At 36.3% G+C, this 23,494-nt stretch overlaps 3 protein-coding genes across 3 annotated transcripts; 1 reads left to right on the forward strand and 2 right to left on the reverse strand.

Moving 5' to 3' along the window:
- The first annotated feature begins 5,418 nt into the window (after window positions 1–5,418).
- Lamtor3 (Late endosomal/lysosomal adaptor, MAPK and MTOR activator 3) lies at window positions 5,419–6,776 on the forward strand. The gene is made up of 3 exons (XM_067769893.1): window positions 5,419–5,585; window positions 5,655–5,847; window positions 5,910–6,776. Exons 1-3 carry the CDS (start codon window positions 5,542–5,544, stop codon window positions 6,045–6,047), a joined length of 375 nt encoding a protein of 124 aa, XP_067625994.1. The 5' UTR covers window positions 5,419–5,541; the 3' UTR covers window positions 6,048–6,776.
- LOC137242619 (glucosidase 2 subunit beta-like) lies at window positions 5,867–8,531 on the reverse strand. Its single transcript, XM_067769892.1, has 2 exons — window positions 7,536–8,531; window positions 5,867–7,472 (listed from the first exon to the last, which is right to left on the reverse strand). The coding sequence occupies exons 1-2, from the start codon at window positions 8,476–8,478 to the stop codon at window positions 6,853–6,855; spliced, it is 1,563 nt and encodes a 520-aa protein (XP_067625993.1). The 5' UTR covers window positions 8,479–8,531; the 3' UTR covers window positions 5,867–6,852.
- A 2,403-nt stretch (window positions 8,532–10,934) lies between these two features.
- LOC137240635 (glucosidase 2 subunit beta-like) lies at window positions 10,935–13,548 on the reverse strand. The gene is made up of 2 exons (XM_067767133.1): window positions 12,351–13,548; window positions 10,935–12,282 (listed from the first exon to the last, which is right to left on the reverse strand). Exons 1-2 carry the CDS (start codon window positions 13,375–13,377, stop codon window positions 11,654–11,656), a joined length of 1,656 nt encoding a protein of 551 aa, XP_067623234.1. The 5' UTR covers window positions 13,378–13,548; the 3' UTR covers window positions 10,935–11,653.
- Between the last annotated feature and the right edge of the window lie 9,946 nt (window positions 13,549–23,494).

The following is a 23,494-nucleotide window of genomic DNA, read 5'->3' on the forward strand; positions in this document are numbered from 1 at the left end:
CGACTCAGTCCTCTTATCATCGTCCTTATTAAAATTACTTAATGAGTCGTTCATCTTGGTCGTACGACCACCTGCCCGACAAGGCGGGCTCAGCGGTCCAGTATTATATACGGGGAAAGAACCGTCCGCCACAGCAGCGCCCCTTACTGTGGTAAGGTCATCAATACTTCCCGAGGTGGCCCGGTATCGGGAAGGCTCCGTTAGAATACAGCCGAATTTATCCCCTGGCTGCGAATCGTCCATTAGGCACGGTCCCATAACACCCTGGATTAGGGGGTAGGCAGTTCTTGGTCACCGACATCCCGCCGCCCTCCTGTGAGGCGAAACGGCGTAGATGCCAGTCCAAAATAGCTCCGTCTTATAGTCGGGCGCTGTGGAGTTCGGCTAAGCCCTCACACCAACGACAAGGTGCCTACCCTGGTGAGTGGGTATATTATATAAAATCCAGACCATTTGTTTTCAGACTTAAAGTTTAAATCTATCGGTCGTAAGATGGAAAAAAAATTTTAAATATCGTATGCTCTAGTACATATTATTTATTATTATTTTTATTTATTTTTATTATTTTATTTATTTATTATTACGGTCTTTAAGACCTAGTTTAGGTTAAAATAAGAAATTAAACATAACTACTCATGTCACATTTAGTGACGTACAATATAAAAACAATTTTTCTTTGAACTTACTAATATTTTCACAGTCTTTCAAATCAGAAGGTAACTCATTATACATTTTATACCCTAAATATTCAAGAGACCTTTTGGCGAACTCAGTTCTTATTCTAGGCAGTCTTATATTATTGCAATTTCTTGTTCCATAATTGTGGATTTCATGATTATAATGTATTTTACTACTCAGGTAATTCGGTAACATTCCTAACCTAAGTTGGTTTATAAATTTCAATGTGAAATAATTAACTGACTGTTTAATACTAAGCCAGTTTAATCTATTGAGCATTACAATTTTTGGCGTTCTTGGAGGACATTTTAAAATAAATCGCATTGCCTTGTTTTGCTGTATTTGAAGTTTCTTAATATATATATCATTACTTAATAGCAGAATAGTAGGACAATAAATAAAGTGTGGTTCAATAATTGAACGATATACCAATATTTTATGACTTTGACTGATATGTTTACATGTTCTATACATGAAGCCTATTTTCTGTGCAATTTTCCTTTCCAGATAAGTTACATGCTCTCCAAAATTTAGATTATCATCAATCAAAACTCCTAAATACTTAATTTTGTCTACTCTTTGGATTTCCATGTTTTTTACCTTCAGCGTAATATTATTTAAACTATTTTTACTTATGATATTGGTGTTTTTACAAAATATCATGAACTTAGTTTTTTCGACATTTAATTTCAGTTTTCTAAGGCATAACCATTTGTATAGCGAGTCCAGGTCTTCTTGTACTTTCAGCATGGCACATTCTGCATATTTTTCACTTATGATAAGCAATGCATCATCCGCAAATAGTCGTATTTTACAATATTTTAAGCATCTTTTGATATCATTGATATACAATGTAAACAATATTGGCGCCAAGACCGAGCCTTGTGGTAAACCAATGTTAACATCCACCACTGATGAAACCTCCTTTCCAATTATCGTTCTCTGTTTTCTGTCACCCAAATAACTCCGGAACCATTCCAAAGCCTTTCCTCTTATACCAATTTTAAACATAACGTCCAATAGCTCAGATCTATCGACAGTTTCAAAAGCCCGTTTTAAATCCAAGAAGACAGACACCGTAAATTTTTTGTCCGCCATGTCTTCTTTCCAATCTGCAATTACCATATTCAACGCTGTTTCACAAGAATGGCTCTTCCTGAATCCAGATTGTTCTGGGATAATCACATTGTGCTTCTCCAAGTATGCCACAAGTTGATCCTTCACCACTGTCTCCATAATTTTTTCATCTGTAGGTAACGTGTTAATTGGACGTAGTTCCTCAGGTTTCATTGTATTTTTTACTTTTTCAACAGGTATTATTGTTGAAATTTTCCAGTAACTAGGTACAATACCGCTGTTTAAGGATTCGTTAATTATGTCTTTGTAGAAATTAGCAGTATATGTCATGGCATCTTTAACGACACCCTCCGATAAAAGCTTGTCGCCGCCATATTTGTTTTTAAGTGATTTTGTGATAATAATAATATCGTCCACTACAATGTCAGTAAATTTAAATGTTTCAAATGGATTACTATGATTTGCGCTTATTTCATCCCCATTTACAATTTCTTCGATGCTATCATTAATTTCAACAATACTTTGTATAAAAAAGTTATTTAGGGCATTAGCTATATCATATTCATTTTCCAGGCATTCACCGTTAATTACAATTTTAGTGATATGTTTTTTAACATCATTAAGCTCAACGAGGTCTTTTAGACACTTCCACATACGTTTCATATCGCCATTGTTATGATTTACTCTATCTTCCATGTATTTCTTTTTTTTATAAATTATGGTTCTTTTATATATTTTCTTAATGACGTTATATTCGTCCCAAAATCCAGTATTTCGAGCAGTTTTATAAGATTCTATTTTTCTTTTATGCAGGTTTGTTAATTCTCGGTCGTACCACTTATTTCTTATCTGTATTTGGGTCCTCTTTATATAAGTCAGTGCTTGCATAGCCACAGTTACAACTTCGTTTAGGGCTTTAGTTTTAGTTTCTACTCCGGAAATTGACATAAAGCTGAAATCGCATGTTCGTAGCAAAGTTAAAAGATTTTCAGCACTATAGTACTCCCAACATGTAACAGTAGCATACCTTCTCATTTTACAAAGCTTTGTTGTTGGCACTTCGAAGTGGATTGTCTCATGGTCAGAAATGCGATGTTCACCTATATTTACTGCTTTAACTTTATCATTGTTACTGAATAGCAAATCAATTCTTGTAGACGAGTACTCTGTTATCCTTGTGTCGAAGTTTATCCTTTGTATCATTGCCATTTGTGCAAATAAACTTGTTAGCTGGTTTGAGTATGTTGACGATACATTTACATTGATATTAAAATCTCCAATTATTAAATTATTATCCGCCTCTTTGAGATGTTCAGTGATGATTTCATTTAGATAAGTAATAAAGGTGGAGTCACTGCTACTTGGTGAGTGATATAGTACACCGATTTTCCATTTTAACGCGCATTTGTTTATTTTTACAATAATGCACCACACATTCATGTTGATAGCTTTATTACAAACTATGCTAAATTGTATATTTTCATTCACATACATGACAACACCGCCAGTGTGCCTACTTTGAGAGTCGCAACGAATGCATTTGTATGTCGGAATACTAAGTTCAGAATCCAAGATATGTTCTGTTGTACACGTTTCCGTACATAACACAATACTTGGTCTTCTTATTTCAATAAGACGTTCCAGCTCGATTTTATTCGCTATGATACTACTAATATTAAGATAAATGCATTCCAAGTTGTATATATTGCTATCTCGATTTAAATAATATTTTGACTTTTGCGCTGCTGTAAGGATTTTCTTTGGTTGCTAATAAACAACTTTCCTTTTCCTTGCATCTAGTTTTTGTTGGTATACGGGACAAGTTCTATCCAGAGTATCATGGTTTTCGTCAAGTCCTAGATTCAGCTCCTTGTTTGCTCGTATGCAGTTAATGCACTTGTTTACTGCATCCTTTATGCATTGTGTATGTTTATGCTCACCCAAGCATTTTGTGCATACTTCCTTTTCCTTGCAGTCAGCCGCTTTGTGATTGAAGCCTTTGCATTTAAAACAACACAATACCTGCACTGCATCATATACTCGGCAACGTTCCCAACCTACATTAAGCCTCTCTCCAGCTAGTACATTTGTGAACGCTTCAACATTCATTTCTATCACAGCATTATAATAGTTTTTCGCGTTCTTTTTCACTTCATATTGCTTAACAATTTTGATGTCCGTTTCACTTAAACAAATGTTTTGTCGTTTAATTCTTTGCACCAGTTCCTCGTCGCTATATTTAAAATTTATACCAGTCACCATGACTGCTGGTTTCACTTTTTTGGGAATCTTAACCTCATAGTTATTTCCCAGATTGTTCTCAATGGCATTTTTTATTTTGTCACGCTCATGGTCATTTTCGCTTTCAACAATAACAACTCCGCTTTGCCTTGCTACTATATTAGTTATTTGCAGCCCTTTAGGATCAACTTTCGAGTTTAGGTCAGTTTTGGTTATTTCTATATTTTGCTTTTTATTCGGCTTGACAATTAGGGGATGATTCTTTCTAATGTCTGGTAACACTTCTTTTTTTTGTCCATCATTTTTTGTTATCGCTGCGTATGACACTTTGGCTTCAACACTATTAACATTTTTCTTTATTTCATTGCACATTTTTTTATTCTCTTTACTTATTTCTTCAATCATTTTCTTATTGTCATCCTTGTTTGTTTTCAACTCATCACAGACCTGCTCGCTGCTTCGCTTGAAGCCTTCAGCAATTTCCCGTATTTTGTTTACTTCTACAACACTCTTTTCGCATGATTCTTGCGCTTTTTGCATTGCCTTAATTCTGTCGCTAAATGCAACTTCCACTGCTTTTAAAACTTGCTTTATTTCTTTTTCATGTTTCTTGAGAGCATTATCAAATTCATTCCTGTACTCAGATAGTTGTTTGCCATTTTTGCTCACTACCATCTGCATGTCTTTTAGAATGTCATCTACGTTATGCACATACTGCACACAATCATTTCACATAAATCTAAGCATTTCACATTCGTCTAATTTATTAACACTGTATTGGTCTATGCCAGAGCATTTTGGTGCTAAATGATAATATCTCCCACATACCCCTTCGCAACGAATTTTTGACACTTCTCCACGTATTGTACTTTTGCACTTGTCGCATTTACTCTCCATTTTTTATACAGAATGAATATATGTATATATATGTATCAAACTTTGTAAGTGTATGCGTTTTGCTTTCTTTATTTAGAGTCACTTTCTCGCAAATATATTAAATTTAAAAAATCAAACTTTATTTGGTATAATATTCTTGAAACCAACTTCTGCTTCCGCTTTTTGAGTCTCTGTCTCACACATTATTTATTCTTAAAAAGTATTTGAATATATGCCAGCAAGTGGTATGAAGTACAGAGGGTATGTTGTCAAAAATCTTCCGCAAAAAATCAACAGAGCCACCCTGTTGATCCAGCTAGATATCATGATCACAGAGTTGCTGTTGCATTTGTATGTTAAATTTCTATTCGTATCTGGATCACGCTTCATTGGAACGTAACTTTTGTTACAGATTCCAGATGTCATTAGTGATGTGTGCAAAATCGATACTATTGTCAATCTACATATAGCTGGTAATAGTGCCCAATATTATTGTGTCTATTATCGATAATATATCTAATTGGAACGACGAAACCAATTGGACACTACTAGTAGCGATATTTCTCTGAACAGCTGATTCGTTGCATTTGCAGACTGTTTTGGTTTTACGGAAATATTTTTGTATACATTTGAATTGGAAAGAGATTTTGCCAAAGTTGTTTTACAACTATGACGGATGAAGTTAAGAAATATTTCAATAGCATATTGAATAAGTAAGTATTTAGTCTAAGTCTCTATAAAGTGCAAGATTTATTAATTTCGAAAATTTTATATGTACGTAGGGTGAACGGTCTCTTTGTCATACAAGTAACCGACAGAGATGGAGTTCCATTGTTACGAGTTAGTCAAGATAAGAATATAGATTTCGCACTTATGCCATCATTCATACCCACATTTGCAACGGCTAGCGAACAAGCTGGAAAATTGGGTTTGGGGCGCAACAAGGTCATTATATCGATGTATTCAAATTATCAGGTAAAAAATTGATAACTATAATCGTTTTCGAATACATATAAGTCAACAGCATTTATTTACAGGTGGTTCAAATGAATAAATTGCCATTAGTTTTAACATTTGTTGGAGCTGAACACTGCAATACTGGTCATATATTAGCGTTAGAAAAACAATTGGATACTCATTTGGAAGATCTAAAAATTGCTGTTACTGAAGTCTAACCATACAAAATGTTTTTGTCTTATTAAAAAACTATACGTAATGGAATATTATAAACATACCATACATTTTAAACACACAATGAATTAGGTTAAATTTTTCGAGATGGCTTTAAAACATGCATACATATATGTAACAAAAAAAAATTGTTTTATTTCTAGCTGCGTATTACAAAATAATACAACTGGCTAACAAACTAATTCTATATCGACAAACTAAAGAGTTCAAATAAATTTTTGTATAGCTTAAATATACATTTTCTACTAAAATAAAATATAGAGGAATGCTGGTGAATCTTACTGAGTAATATACTTATACACATAATCAATTATAGAAAGGAACCGCAAGCTGTTTCCGTAGGGATTTTCTGAATGTACCGTTCGATTTTTAACTACAGTTAAGGCTGACTAGAATAAGTTCTCTATTTTGAGGGTCGATTGCAATAAATGAACAGTTATCATTTTAATGGATGAACTTTGATGAATAAATTTAAAAAGTGATGACTACTATTGCCAATCGACACACGAAATAGGGTAATGATTTTTCACACTAGCAGAAATCAGATGTGGATTTTGAGACTGCAATAAAATATTCATTATCAGACTAGATTGGATAATTATCAACTAATGTTCCACAAAATAGAATTTTACATTTAAAACGTATGATGTCATTTAAACTTGGCCTTTAAATAGACGATTAAAATAATAATAACATTGAAAACATGGTTGTGGAGTATGTTTCATATTGAACAACCGACTAAATTTATGTGTATTTTTTCACACCACTTTAGTAGCCCAAATCCTTATTTTAAAGCTCATCATGTTGCTTATCAATTTCTGCATTGCTATCACAAGCAGCTGGTGTTTCAAAAACAAACGAATATTCACAACGATTTGGCTCTGTGACAGCAGTGATTTTTTGCTCAAGTCCGCATATAAAATGTACAATACAAGAACGTTTCGGCCCATTCCAACATGCTGCCCCATGTGCATATTTTTGCTTTTCATGCTTTTTATCCCCATCACCACTGATCCACCGATCCCAACGTCCCAATTTCGTTTCCAAATAAGTACTTTTTGATCTTTGTAGTGCACGTACGAAAGGACAAAGCTCATATACATATTCACGGTCTTCGTATGAAAAACATTGTCCATCTAATGTTGCAAACTCTTCATTCGGTCCATAATCTTTAGCTGCCTGATCATCAACATTTTGAATTTCTTGTTCGATTTGTCGCACTTTTTGCACTTCTTCTAGGTAAACATTGCGTGCTTCAATTGCCAAGTGCATTAAACGTTTTGTCTCTTCATCATATTCAATATCTCGCGGTGTTACTTTAGCTTCCAACGAATTTGCTTCAACTTCTTCATCTTCATAAATTTCTAGTTCGTCTTTGGTGCCTTCTTTAAAAGTTTCTTGGTCTGGTACTGGGTTAATAAAAAAAGGAAATAATTAGCGGATATAATTTGCATTTACATATTTGTCCGTACCTTCATGATTGGCTGGTTGCTCCACTGATTCGTGCTGTGGTTTTTTGAATATATCTTCATTTAGCAATTTAATTGATTTTATACGTGGCCACGATACCGTACAAAATGTATTTAAATCCAAACGTTCTCTATTATCACCAAGATAGTACCTAGCTTCTTCAACGGTTACGATGCCATTGTGATCACTATCGAGCGGTAGGTCTACCAATAATTCAGTAATATCAACAAATCCATCATTATTGGTATCATATGTAACAAATGCCACGGCAGCTTCATGTAGACTTGGTTCATTATCTGTTGCATTCCGTTGTTGAGATTTATGGAAATCAATTGCTTCTGCTTCAGCCTTTTCAGCAATAAGCTTGAGTTCCTCTTTTTCGTTTCTAATTGCTTCATGCTCATTCCGTTCTTGTACTAGTGCTTTCCGATGCTCTTCACGATCTAAACGTAATTGTTTACCTTTGGCAATTAATTCCAGTCGCTTAGCGCCACCTAGTTGCTGCAATTGAGTTCTCGAGCGCTTCTGCTCTTCTTCAATGCGTCCTAGTTCGAGGCAAGTGTTTTGGCAACTTGCAAAGGTTTCTGCCCACTCATCGCTCCCATCACAGCAATCACAGATACCATCATTTACCCGCGAGCTATGAATGTTTTCGGAGCGGTGTCCAATATTTGCACAACTAAAGTGCCCATTCGGGCAAGCCGATGTTCCGGGTTCGTCACTTCCATCATCACAATCACAATAATCATCGTTTACTTGCTCATATTTTAGTGTTTTTCTGTTATCTAAACAAACCCAGCTTTTGCCGGAACGAAGAGCATAGAGCGTTGCTTTTACTGGTGGCACACCACGCAGAGTTAAAGTATTCGGTTCTGCCACCGCCATGACTATTGTCAGTATCAAAAATACTATTGCCAATTTTTTATATAAATATAATTGCAACATTTTAACCACTTTTCATAAAAAAATTCAAAGCAAGGCGTTTGTTTTTATTTTGATATTAGTACTCGCACACATGTAATGAAGCTATCGATGACCGACTGGATGGACCGATTGGTGGTTATCGGAGATTAATCGATCGTACAAAAGGGAATAAGTGTAATATGGGTAAATTAAGATGATATGACAGATATAATGCTATTGACCTTCTTAATTGGCGTTAAATAATGTAACCAGTTTTTAGAAATTCAGGTAAAAATCTAAAACAGCGTTGATACGCCTCAAAAAATATCGAGAAAATTTAAAAGACGTGTTTTAGCCTGTTGTTGTTGATGTTGTAGCGAAAAAGACACTATTCGAAGGCCTTGGGATAAATAAGAGTTCAACCTATTACAGTATCCTCATCGAAGTTGGAAGGGTATTGTCTCCCTTTTTGTCTTGCAGGAAGTGTCTACTGTTACTGATGGGCCCAAACTTATAAGCGTGTGACGCCACAAAGCAGTCCCCAGTTAGTATACCCATCATAAGCCGTAAGTATTCTCTCTTTACCGATATTAGCATCTTTGTGAGTCTAATGTTGTTAAGAATCGCTGAAGTCCATGTAGGCAACAGCGCAGTTAAGGTTAATACAACGTGGGGGTGTCCTGTTACCCCATCTGTGGATCCTAGTAGTGAATGAACTCCTGCAAAAGTTATCAAACAGTGGCATAAGATGCCAAGGATATGCTGATTCGAGAGTACGCTCTGTGATATAAAAAAAAAGCATTGACCTTTACATTACAACCCTAATAAGACAACCATCATCCCCTTCACCAGAAGAAGGGTACTACCAGCCCTGAGAGCAATAACAATAGATGGCGTCGCTGTGAAATACTTGGGGGTTACTTTTGACACCAAACTCCTATGGAAACATCACTTCGACTTCATGAAAACTAGGGCCACGAGATCCATCATTGTATGCAAACATCTAGCAGGCAAATCATGGGGCTGTAGCCCACATGTGGTAAGATGGATGTATACCATGATAGTAAAACCTATGATAACATATGGCTCGATAGCCTGGGCATCGAGAACAACTCGGGCGACGACGAGGCAAGCACTGTCAAAACTTCAGCGACTGGCATCTGTGTGCATCACGGGAGCTATGCTCACATGCCCTACAACAGCGCTGGAAGCTATCCTCGATCTTACCCTGCTGCATATATTGATAGAGCAGTCAGCCAAGCGAACCCTCCTGAATATCGTCAAGGAGGGCTCGGGCAAAGGTAAAGTCATATCGTCCCGGAACATGGAGGAATTGAGAGAAGATCCCAATCTCTCAACTCCCGAGGGATGATATCCTCAGGCAGATAGTTTATGATAAAAGGTATAAAGTAGAACTGGGAGACAAGGGTACATGGGAAGAAAGCAAAATTGAGAGCATCCATCAGCTAAATAGGATAGTATGGTAGACCGATGGCTCGAAGACGCCAGAGGGGATTGGATCTGGAGTCGTTGGACACAGCGCCAAGATATCAATACCCCTGGGAGCATACCCGAGCATTTTTCAGCGGAAGTATTCGCCATAAGTCAGTGCGCTGACCTGAACCTTCAGCGCGAATACTCCAATGAGACAATATAGGGCATTAATAGGCCTCTCGAAAGATAACCTAAGAATCCTAACAGCTATTCTTACAGGACACTGTAGACTGAACAGTCACATGCAAAAGCTGGGTATAACATCGAACAACACATGCCGATTTTGTGATCGATCAGCGGAGACAGCGGACCATATCCTCCTGGAGTATGACGCAATCTCAAGACGTAGGGCTAAGATTATGGGCTCACCATGGCCAGATCATCCTGACATCAAATCCATCAGGCCAGGTGAACTGCTAGGATTCATCAAAAATGTCGGATTAGATGAGGTGCTGTGAAGCAGCTGAGGGCACAATAGACCAATGGTCGCAGTGCGATCCTCATTTAATTATCTATCTATCTACATCTGTTTACAATAAAAGGTTGTTGTTGTTGTAGCGATAAGGTTGCTCCCCGAAGGCTTTGGGGAGTGTTATCGATATAATGGTCCTTTGCCGAATACAGACCCGGTACGCTCCGGTACCACAGCACCATTAAGGTGCTAGCCCGACCATCTCGGGAACGATTTATGTGGCCACATTAAAAATTCAGGCCATCCCCTCCCCCAAGTTCCATGAGGAGCTTGGGGTCGCCAGAGTCTCGTCTGTTAGTGAAACAGGATTCGCCGCGGATAGGTGAGGTTGTTGCGCTGCACAGCCCCTTGAATCTGGTATTTTAGTCGCCTCTTACGACAGGCATACCTAACGCGGGAATATTCTGACCCCCTAACCCACTGGGGTACAATAATAGCTGCAGTATGTCTTTGTACAAAATTCAGAAATATCATAAACTTTAAAAATGTCAGTGGAATAAGTCGGGCGCGCGTGGTTATGAAAATGTCAGACTTTTTGAAGTATTTAAGTTTTATTTCAATTAAAAAATTTCATTTGAATCAATACTAAATTATTACATGGAAATCTTATAACACTATTCGTGCGTTATTTTTTAAATGCACGAGAAAAATATTAACTACAGTATTTATGTAAGTTCTTGTAAAATGTATACAAATAAATCTCCTGTTAGACTGATACACAATCAAAGGAATGCTAATGTTTCTCCTGATATTCAATTACCAATTACGTACATATGTTTATCAAGCTTCACTTTTACCTTCACAATTAAGAGCACAGAGTGAGATATTTTTTGAAATCGACTACTGAGTGGAATATCACCCTAAGCCGGATGCCGTTTCGTTAACGTCTTGTCTCAGCAACTAACACAGATATTTTATTAAAAAAGCACCTTAGAACCTTTCAAAAACGTTCTATTTCGTAACTTTATTGAATAACGTCCTATTCCAGGATTCGGTTGAAGATAGTTTTATCTCAAAATTTGTTTAAAAAATGTTGTTTCAGCATAAATTCAATACATTTTGAATTATTAATAGGGTATTTTTCGAAAAATCATGAGATATGTTGTTCTTTTAACAAATTTCGAGATATGGTGTTTCTGAGCCGGTAGCCAAGACTGGGTGATATTGCACTTAGATGTCGAAATATCCATAAGAATTAAGAATTGCGGCAGTTTCTTACAGTTTTGCAGTTATTCCTGCGTTTTAATATTTTTATAACTCATCCCTTTGAGGTTTTTCACTTGAAACGTTGCCATCACAAACTGCTGGTGTTTCGAAAAGATAATTATATTCGCAGCGATTAGGTTCTGTTACGGCAGTTATCTTATGTTCTAGTCCGCATACAAATTGTACAATTGTGGAACGTTGTGGTCCATTCCAACATGCTGCACCATGTGCATACTTCTGCTTTGTATATTTTTTAACACCCTCATCTATCCACTGATCCCAACGACCCAATGTTGTTTCTGCACCACCACTACGTTGTTTTTGTGTGGCTCTTTCATATGGGCAAAACGTATACACATATTCACGATCTTCATATGTAAAACATTCGCCATCTAATGCTGCAAACTCTTCATTCGGTCCATAATCTTTAGCACTTTGCTGATCGATCTCTTTAATTTCATTTTCAATTTCGCGTACTTTTTGTTCTGCTTCTGAATATGCGTGACGTGCCTCATTTGCTAAATCTATAAGATGTTTTGTTTCAGGATCATATTCAATTTCTGATCGTGATGCATCTGCAACACTTCCAACACCAACATCAGCGTCCAATTCCTCATCATGTTCTTCTACTTCATCATGTATATCTTCTGGTTCGGTACCGTCATGCTCTTGTCCTAGAAATATTGTACATAAATATATGCTTAATTGTATTAATCAATTACTTTCAAATGACTATACCTACCATCTTCATAAGCATACTGCTCCCTTTCTTCCACAGGCTCTGATTGGTGATCCTCCCTATTTTCGTACTGCACTTGCTCAACATCACCTTCAGGAATAGGAGGTTTGAAAATCCCTTCAGCTAACATTTTGATCGGTTTTATACGTGGCCACGCTAATGTGTAAAATGACTCTAAATCAATTCTGTCACGCTCATCAATAAAATACTTCGCTTCCTCGACGGTTACGATGCCATTTCTGTCACGATCGAGCGTTATGTCTACCATTAATTCGGCAACTTCAACAAATCCGTCTTTATTAACATCGTATTTTACAAATGCAGCCTCCGCTTCATTACGCATAGTTTCCCTGTCTTCTTGCAATCTTCTAGCTTCAGCTTCTGCTGCATCTTTCTCTCGTTGTTGTTCCTTGTAAAACTCAAGAGCTCCTGCTTCGGCTGTCTCCGCATTTCGTTTCAATTCTTCCTTTTCTGCTTTGATAGCCTCCTGCTCACTTTGTCTTCGTGCAAGAACTTTACGCCGCCCTTCACGTTCAGCACGCATTTGCTTACCCCTTGTTATCATTTCTGAACGTTTTGTGTTGCCGTGTTTGTGCAGTTCAGCTTTTTGCCGACGTTGTTCTTCCTCAACGCGTCCAAGTTCAAGGCAAATATTTTGACATTTGCCGGCTCCATCAGCCCATTCATCGCTGCCATCACAGCAATCACAGATACCATCATTTACACGAGAGCTAGTAATGTCTTCGGCACGATGGCCTATATTTGCACAGTTAAAGTGGCCATTTGCGCAAGCGGACGTACCAGGTTCATCACTTCCATCAGCGCAGTCACAGTAATCATCATTTATTTGTACTTGTTTTATTGTTTTTTCGTTATCTAAACAAACCCAAGTTTTGTCGGCACGGGGAGCGTAGAGTGATGCTTTGAATAACGGCACACCACGGGGACGTGGAACATCAGCTCCCGATAAAGCTAGTATGAATATGAGCAGGAATAGCAACAATATTCTACAATTTGATAAGGCCAGCATTTTCCTCTACTTTTCTATTCCAAAGCACTGCTTTAAAATTGTGGAATAATCTCTTACGTGGATTATTATTTTTTCTATGTACTTACAAATCCCAAATATCGTGGCTATTGTAAAATGATAAAATTGCAAAAAATTGTATGTGCTGTCAAATACCGGCATTGGTATCACTGATGACATGATACGAAACTTTCATTCTCTCTCAATTCGTTTCCAGGAATGGGTCTTGAAGTTCATTCGATTGTAAACAAAAGTTCATTCGTTTCCAAGAATGGGTCTTGAAGATCAGCTGGCTATAGAGTTGCCTAAAATAAGCAAAAAAAAAAAACTGCAAGAAATGCATTCGGATTCATTATTTTCAAATAAATCAGCAATTAAGCTGATAAAGACTTATTAAAATTTATAAAAAAGGCAAATTTTTGTAAAAATATTTTATGGTAGATAAGTGAAAAAATATGAAATAATATATTTCGATTGCGTTGCTTTGCTTTGTTGATCTGGCACCGCTATAAGATAACAATGAACGGATAGCCCCTTTTTCACTTTGATGCGACCAAAACGTTTATGTACATACGTACATATGTATATCCACATACAATAAAAAACGCAAAAAATGTATAAGAAATTACGAAATTAGATCACTTGGTGAAGTATCTGCGTTGTTGTCTGCAAAAAGCTGTTAATTAAACATGTTGCGTTATCCTATACGTATACCTACAATTTATCTCAGCTGTCAAAAATGGAATGTCGCAACGCTCCACAAAAACATGGCCTTCATTTACATCAATGCGAAGACTAAGAAGCCGACTTTTTCACCAATCGAAAGTTGCAACCAAAACGCGTTTCGTGTGCAGCCCTTCGATGAAAGGTGTTGTCACTGATAAATTTTCCACGGGTGAAAAAGAGTTATTTTTTCTTCGGATTTGTAATCCTGACAAAAATTCGAGTTTTTTGATATCCCATTTGTTGTGTAAATTTTCGGTGAAAATCATAAATTAAACCTTTAACATGTAAAATACCCCAAAGTTATTCCGAAATGCCCAAATTTGATTTTGAGGATGATGGCATCTATGGTCTATGTTATAAAAAATGCACATTTTCACGCGCTCTCAGAGAGCGAGAAGTTTCATATCATGTCATCTGTGATTGGTATGAAGTTTGTCGTTTGCTATAGTGATGAGTATACCAGCGGCAAACATCGATTGCTCTGCGAGGGATAACAAATATTAACCCATGCTATTCGAAACTATTTAGTTTGTATGACATGTTGTGGGTGATTTTGAATGTTTGAAAAGATCACATCACCTGCCAAATTCAATATATCGGTGGCAATTTGAAAAAACAACCTCTGTCGCGTTAGGATAAAAGCGATATTCTGGCTTCAAAACAGAAATCCGTTACAGATCTCCCTGCGTTACTTACTCATAGCTCTAGCGCCAAATGGCTGCTACAAAATATAGGAAGTTCCAAAGGTGAATTGCGGCTAGCTTTTCAGATATAGGTCTATGTATCGCCATTATCCTAACTCGACATAGGTTGTTTATTGAAATTGCCACAGATATGTGACCCGGTCTATGAAAAGGTGGCTTATGACTCAAAAAACTTTTCTACTTTTTTTTCTGGTTTCGATAGTTTTTGAGACGCTCTTTCACGTGGTGAAAACTAGAAAGTCCTAACTTGCTTAGAAGTGTAAAATGTAGAGAAAGAAAAGCACATGAAAGACCATGAAGCCTTTGGTTCCTTCGATGCCACTTTGGTGGCTGGTGAAGCATCCTCAGATTTTTTTGATAGAATTTTTTTCGATGGCAATGGAGTCAAAATATCGGTCAGAAACTGGTTTGTGCTTTGCCTTTTGGGAATGACTGCCTGCAAAAATTGTTGGATTACGTCTTCCATTTTCTTCATGTTGGAGTACTCTAACAATACTCCTTTGCAATGCGTTTGCGGACCACCATCAGCCGATCATTGCTCGTTTTTTAACGACAGTGATCACGACACGATGACGATCGAACAGAGTTGCCAAAAGTAAAATATTGCATGCAAATAACTAATGATAAAATTTTACTTTGGCAACTCTGATAAAGTGCAACAGCGCACTGGTTTTATGTATACATACTAAATTATATATAGAGAAATATTAGTTTCTTTCAGGCATGCTTAACCAACGAAACGATATCCTTTCGTTACGATAATCAACGTTAATAAACGAAACGAAGTCATTTCGTTTCGTTTATTAACGTTAAGATCGTCAAATTAACGAAATGATTTCGTTTCGTTTTCTGCCATATCAAAACGAAATCAAATCGTTTATGTTGATTATTAATTTCAAACTATGCTGGCAAAGCTGATTGATGGCGGAGTCATTAAAGGTGAAAGCATTAGCCAAGCTGATTGCAACTTTTCTCATGAATTTTGACAGTACGAACATTTCTCAGAGTATTTTTGACATTACCACCAACGAATTACACAAACAAATTACATAGAGTTTGTGTGTGTATGTGCGCTCGTTGTTGCCACCTTACGGCTTCACCATGGCTATAGCATTGCCAGCACAATTCAAACATAAAGTATCACGTTTTCGTTATCGTTTTTAGCGTTAACGAAAGCTTTTCGTTTCGGTTAAAAACGAGATACAATTTATCTTGATAATTTCTTTATCGATAATATTTCGAAGTGTTTCAACGGAAACGGTGGAAATTTTTTGATAAACGATTAGCTTAACGTTAAGGTGCATCCCTGGTTTCTTTATTCACGCAAATGCTAAATAACATAAGAATATTCGTAGTATAAAATATAAAAGTTGTATTGCCCCTCTTCATTTACTTTCATTTTAAATTAAATTCACTTCGATACTTCTTTCCGACACAATTCCTCTTTAGTTCTTTGGCATATGATCCTCTGTGGGTGCTCCATGGAGTACTTTGGAAAGTACTCTCACGTATGTACTCTATGGAATACTCACAAACAAAGGGAGAGTGGGATCACCTACTCCTCTCCTAGGACATCGCAATGTTAATTGGAGCACATTTTTTGTATGAATACATATTAGATTTGGAGCAGTCCTATACTCCCAAAGGAGTATTCCTTACATTATTTATAGAGTACTCGCGTTTTTTGAAGGGTGTTCATAATGCAAAAGAAAAACTACTAAGAAACTGAAGAAACACATTGTTTATGTTTAACACCTGTTTCTCGCAATTTCTTTTTTGAGTCATAAGCCACCTTTTCATAGGCTGGGTCACATATATGTAGATCTTTATTATCACGCAGCCAACATGGTTTTGTTCGTAGAAGATCTACCATAACCAACTTGTTTGAGTTCACTTCTCTAGTTATGGATGGATTCTTGTCCAATAAGCAAACCGATGTTATTTATACTGACTTCAGCAAAGCATTTGGCTCTGTTAATCATGAACTTTTAACTCATAAACTTGACTTACTGGGTTTTCCGAAGAATTTAATACGATAATTTAAAACGATGCTATACATACTTGCCTTCCGACTCTTCTCGTTTGGATCTACTTCAGGCCGTCATTTCAATAATGGTGTACAGTAAATCTACTAGTTTTGAGCTGTTGCAAATGTAAACTAATGACATTTCATAGAGTCCACCCAGTTTTAAGTCCTATGTGGTAGATGGTGCTCCCTTGGAGCGTATATCTGTAGTATGTGACCTAGGTGTTCTTTTTGATGCGAAACTGAGCTTTAACATGCATATTTCATATATATATTAAAAGATGGGCTAAAGAATTTGACGATCCTTATCTAACCAAGACCTTTACACGTCATTGGTACGCCCAATACTAGAGTATTGCTCCTGTATTTGGTCTCCGGGATATAAAAATCATATAGATCGAATTGAATTGGTACAGAAGCGGTTTCTAACCTTCGCGTTACGTGGCCTTAACTGGGTATCAAATTCTCATCTCCCGCCTTATAGAAATAGACTTCTTCTCATTAGTTTGCCAATTTTAGAGAATAGAAGAACATTACTCAGATTATCGGAGAGATTGACTCCACTGACCTTGTGAGCAGACTAAATTTTTCTGTTCCTGTGAGAACTTCGAGATACTATGCTCTCTTTCATTAACCCATTCTCCGGCGAAATTTTGCAAATTTTTATTTCAATATTAATTTTGATTTAGATATTAATTGAAATTAAAATTTAACTTAATTAATTTTATTGTTTATAATTTTGTTTTTTATTTAAAATTTTGTTTTTACACTTATGCTTTTTCTTATTATTTGTATTGTATCTTGTATCCAGTAGTCGACCGCTTTTTGTCTGTGTTGACTTTAATATAGTAAATAAATAAATAAATTTCAATCAAAAGCGCAACATCAAGGAGCATGATTCATTAAATTATTGACAACATTCGACAGTGGTAACTCAGCTCAACCACAATTTGAACAAATCTGCTATTCACAATATCTTATGTCAACCCCAAAACACGACAAAATAAACCCAGCTGTTATCGTTGTCAGTTTGGACAATTGGCAATTTAGCGTGGATCAGCTCGAGAAAGATGCTAAAATTTATCATTGTAAAGGTCCACAAGTAGGATATGTAGCAGCACGCTAGAGTTGGGTCGTTTCGTTCTGAACTTGTTCAATTGACCGGGTCTCTCAACTGAACAATTGAACTAGATCTTCGATTTCGGTTCCATTTGTTCTTTTAGTTCATTTGTGCTTTTAGTTCGTTTTATTTAATGTTATTCTTTCTCTCTTCTCATTCGCGAACATTATAAATTCATACATACATACGCAGAAATTCACAGTGAGCACGAATATCGATGTTGCCACTTACACTAAAGATATGTGTGGTCATCTTTGTGTGTGGCACTGCTACAACAATATATCGAGCTCTACCCGCGAAAAAAAAGGTAAAGCTGGAGACATTGGTGCTTTATCGGTAACCTTATAACAGCTGATTCGACCAACCTTATGAGAATCAATGCAATCGATTATTGGTGCCGCTAAGGTCGTAACCGTATCGTAGCCAACCAATTGGCTTTTGGTTTACCGTCGTAACGATAAACAGCTGATCACGTTAGGGATACGGATACAGCGATACGACATACGGCACCAATGACTCCAGCTTAAGCGACACTATTATCGATTTTTACTTTTTTGCACATATCCATAGTTTATAATTGGGCCGTTCCATTGGTTTATCGAGCTCTGGCTCTGGCTCAAATCTCATTGGAACGATCTGGATCAACTTTATGAGAGCTGGCAGCACTAATATAAAACATCTGTTTTGTAGAAAATAAGAAGAAACGTAAAAAAAATTTTAAGATAATGATAGAATTATTAACATTTAAATAGTTTCGCACGTAAGCAAACTATTTATTTTCTTTACATCATCTTCAAGTTGTTTACTCTTTCAGTGTTTTTGCTTTTAAATATGGCGAGATCTTTTATGTATACACAAATGTACACGTATATAGTTCAGTGCTACAATGGCTCAACTATATGGTTGGCTCATCTCACCAGCTGATTTTATTTTTTTCATTTCACTGGAGTAGGGATTGTCAGAAAGAGATGGCAAACTTAAAAAGAAACCAACGAACTTACAACATTTTCTTACTACTTACAAATTCTGCTAAGTTTTATGTTTTCATTCCATTCCATTCGTCTAACACCAACACGCTAATTTTGGCAATGTGAACAAAGGTATGTTATTGCTGTAGAGATGAGCCAACCATATAGTTGAGCTATGAGTGCTACCAACTCAAAAGTGGTTAGCTGTCAAAAAATCTACTACAGAAAACGAAACGAACAGAACTGCTATACGGATCAGAAATTGAACCAGATAAATATCAGGATCACAACGTTGTTGTTGCATTAGAATGTTAAATTTTTATCCGTATCTCGCTCAAGTCTCAATGGAACGTAACTAATCACATGCATCTTCAGGGAAATTTTTGGAGTTCTAGGAATTCCCGCTAATTTGTTGCAGCGGAAAGAATTTTAATGTAACCGCCAAACTCATTTTGTGTACATTGTGCTTGACCGCGGTTTGTCGCTTACCTTTTTATTTTCTGCCTGCGCTTAGTTTTTTATTCTATGCCGGCGTTTAGGCAACTATCGCGGCTTAGAACTAATTAGTATACATTATGAGCCATTTGGAACTAGACGTAATTGTATTTATACATATATTTATATGTATATGTGTATTTTGCAAATTCTTTAATTTCAGCTGGAAAAGTCGCTCTTGTACCGTACTCGGATACTGATACGGAGCAAACCGACGATTGCGAAGAAGAAATTTGTGTTGTGAAAATTGGCTATAAAAAGAAAAAACGAATACCTAAGCGACTCCTACCTAGAAAAAAGCGGTCTACTGGAGTTCGACAAAACCCCTGTGCTACCAAAAATGTGGAAATGATTGCATGAAAAATTTCACTGAGAGGGACAGAATTTCCATAAATGAACACTTTTGGGGTATCGGAAATAAATTAATGCAAAAAGACTGGCTGCTTTCATGTATAAGATGAAAGAATATCAAGGGGGTGAAGGGTCCCAAGAAAAAGTTTGGCTACGATTACTCCATAAATTTTAACGACAAAACCATAAAAGTGTGCCAAAAATTTTTGTTAAGTACTTTGAGTATATCGAAAACATTTTTAATATCAGCGAGGGATAATGTCAATGTTGTTGAAAATAAGGAAAATAAGGTACGAAAGGAACCCCTAACAAATAAAATATAGCTAAAGTATTTATATTAAAAGCATTAATTGAAAAGTTGCCTGCAGTGCCTTCTCATTATTGCCGTAATAAGAGCAATAACCTGTAAATTTCACATGAGTTTCGTAATGTAGCAGGGCTATATAAATGTTATTTTAAACCATGATGTAATAAAGCCAGGTGTTCTATGTAGTGACAGCTTATTCTGAAGACTCCCACATAATACGAATTATGAGAGAAAGGGGAAGAACAGAAGAGGCCGTTTTCTAAAATAGTATTAAATTTGATACTTTTTGAATAAACGCATTAAATCCTTGATGGTAACGAAAATGGAATTTTTTTTAGTTTTTAGATTAAAATATAACTTACATTAATCTTAAAACTACCTGGCAGTGGAATCAAACGTTCCAGGCATTATATAAAATCTCAAAAAAAAAAAAAAAATATGTAGCACGTGAAACGTATGTTTCACCTAATTCCGAATAACCACCAACCACAGCTCCACAGGTACATGTCCATTTAAATCGGCCAGCCATTTATCTTTTAAATTATTTAGTAACTCGACGTTTTGACTAAAACATTACTGCTATGTGAAGCGTGTGCGACACCTTTTGCCGGTGCATAGGCGGCAGGCAATAGATCTTGAAAATATACACGTGCTGCATATGTTGGTATACCATCTGAATCGGTTCCAGTTTGTATAGCATCAGATGGTTCAGGTAGGGCCATTGGTACATTTCTAGATCCATTTAATTCTAATTCGAAAAGTGGTGTCCACATCAGCATATTGGTATACATATCAGCCGCATCGGAATCATATACATATGTAATTTCTTATCCAACTCTGACCGTTCTCCGTAGGGTGCACTCGGTTACGTGTGCATGGTCGTCTACATTCTGGACAATATTTTCGATGATTTAATGCCGCGAACAAGAAACGATTGGGAAATAAATGACCACGGGTTATTGAATATATTCGATCGGTTTTCTCATAGAACTAAATAACTGGCAAATTTAAATGTTTTTGTTGAAAAAATAATGATTTGTTTGAGAATTGTCACTAGTTTGAGCTATAGAAAGTCAACACAAAATAGAATTGGAGAAAAAAAGTGATGCTGTTGCATACTTTTATAGGAAAGTTGATTTGTATGGGTTTTACTACAATTTTTCCTCTGAATGAAAAAGCAGTTTCGCAAAGAGACAAATTGAGTTTGAGAGTGGGAGTTCAAGATGGCGGATTAGAAAGAGAAGCTGCCAACGTCAGTCACTTTGTAATTACATCATGATGTTAAACATTTAAAGAGCATCAACCAAGAATCAACCAAGTTATCTTTGCGAGTTTTCCGAAATATTTTCAACAATGAATTTCATATCGGATTTCATTTCCCCAAAAATATAAGTGCGTGACTTGCGAGCGTTATAAAAATTTGGACAATGAAGCAAAAAGTGAAAGTACAGAAATCACATTCAAGCCAAGGAAAAATCAAAACAATTATTTCTGGGGGACCAAAAAAAGGGGAAATCAAATTCCGAGTTTTTATGTGCTAGTTTTGATCTTCAAAAGGTGCTTAACACTCCTCACGGGAAAAGCGTTAACTTATTCTATTCCCGAAAGTATGCGTGATACAGAAATCACATTCAAGCCAAGGAAAAATCTAAAGAATTATTTCTGGAGGACCAAAAAAAAAAGGGAAATCAAATTCCGAGTTTTTATGTGCTAGTTTTGATCTTCAAAAGATGCTTAACACTCCTCACGGGAAAAGCGTTAACTTATTCTATTCCCGAAAGTATGCGTACTGATGGAAAAAGGGGTTGCAATGAAATTAGTACAACTATTTTTCAGTATTTAACATTAGTAGATGAAGGAAAAACTCACGTATCAATAAGACTTTACTGTGATAGCTGTGCAGGTCAAAACCGGAACAGAGCCATGTTCGCTGCCTTGGCGTTTTTCCTGGGGAAGTCAGTGTTTGTTAAAAATATCGAAATAACATATTTGCTACCAGGATGCCAGTAGACTCGATTCATAGTACTATTGAGTATTTTATTCGTGAAAGAACTGTTTGGGCTCCAACAGAATGGTATACCATGATTGGTAGTGCTAGGACCAATCCAACAAGTTATACGTGTATCGCCATGCATCACTCTCATTTTCAGGATTGGAAACGTTTTGCAAGTGCAATGTTTCCACCCACATTTAGAATTAATTTTCAAAAATTACGTTCCGCTTCATTCGAGAAAAACAGCTCTATTATTAAATTTAAATGTGGATACTTTGAATGCTCTGAAACCAAAGAATATGATCTGAAATCAATTCCACAATCCAGACGTAACTCTTCATTATTAAACAATGGCCCTCTTCCACTATACAATAGGGAGCTTAATATTTCATTAGCTAAATACAAAAACTTGAAAGACCTCTGTGATAAGAACATAATCCCACACAAATTTCAAAAGGAATATTTGAATCTGAAATCCGATGAAGATATTAGAGATATTCTACCAGAAACAGATGAGGAAGATAATGTAAAATAATTTATTTTGAAGTTCCAAGAAGTTCTTTTGACAACTAAGACTTAGAAATGAAGTTCCTATTTTTTTACTATACATAAGTGCAATTAATTCAAATTGAACTGAAACTACCTATACGAATGTATTTATCTAATCTAATATCTAATCTAATCTAATATATATTATAAATGGGAAAGTTTGGATGTTAAGATGTTTGGATGTTTAGATGTTTGGATGTGTGGATGTTTGGATGTTTGGATGTTTGTCCAGACGTTTGTCTTTGTGACTCAATAACGCAAGAACGGCTGGACCGATTTGGATGAAATTTTGCACACATATAGCCAATAGTCTAGAAGGATCTACTAGCTATATATTTTTCAAAAGGGGCGTGGTCCCCGCCCCCTAGGAACAGTTGTAATGTAATTATTATATTTTTTCGTCTTTGCGACTGAATCACGCCAGAATGGCTACACGGATTTTGATGAAATTTGGGACACAGACAGTAGTCTACTAGCGAAATTTTTTTCGAACATGGAAAGAGGGGTGGGGGTCCCACGACCCTTCGAGAAATTATTTTTCATAATTTTTACACATTATAACTTTACGTATACTGGCCTTCACCAATATCACAGACTCAAGGGGTCAAATAAGTCGAGGGCTTACAAAGTAAGCAGTGATACCCTCCGCCCGCCCCCTTTATCTCCCCCTCTGGTGTAAAATCCATAAATTGTTATAACTCAATCTAAATTTTCTCCTAAATCAATAGTTTTTGGTATCTGGTACATACAGAACGAGATCTAGACAATTTTGGAGGAACGATCAGTGGTCCTCTCCTCTACTCCCGCCATCCGCCCTCCATCAATTGTTTTTATTAGCACGCTTTTATTAGCTTTACCTGTATGTTTCTATCTAACTTTTT

This window comes from Eurosta solidaginis, chromosome 2 (assembly GCF_040869045.1).
Source record: "Eurosta solidaginis isolate ZX-2024a chromosome 2, ASM4086904v1, whole genome shotgun sequence".
Taxonomy (NCBI): Eukaryota; Metazoa; Arthropoda; class Insecta; order Diptera; family Tephritidae; genus Eurosta; species Eurosta solidaginis.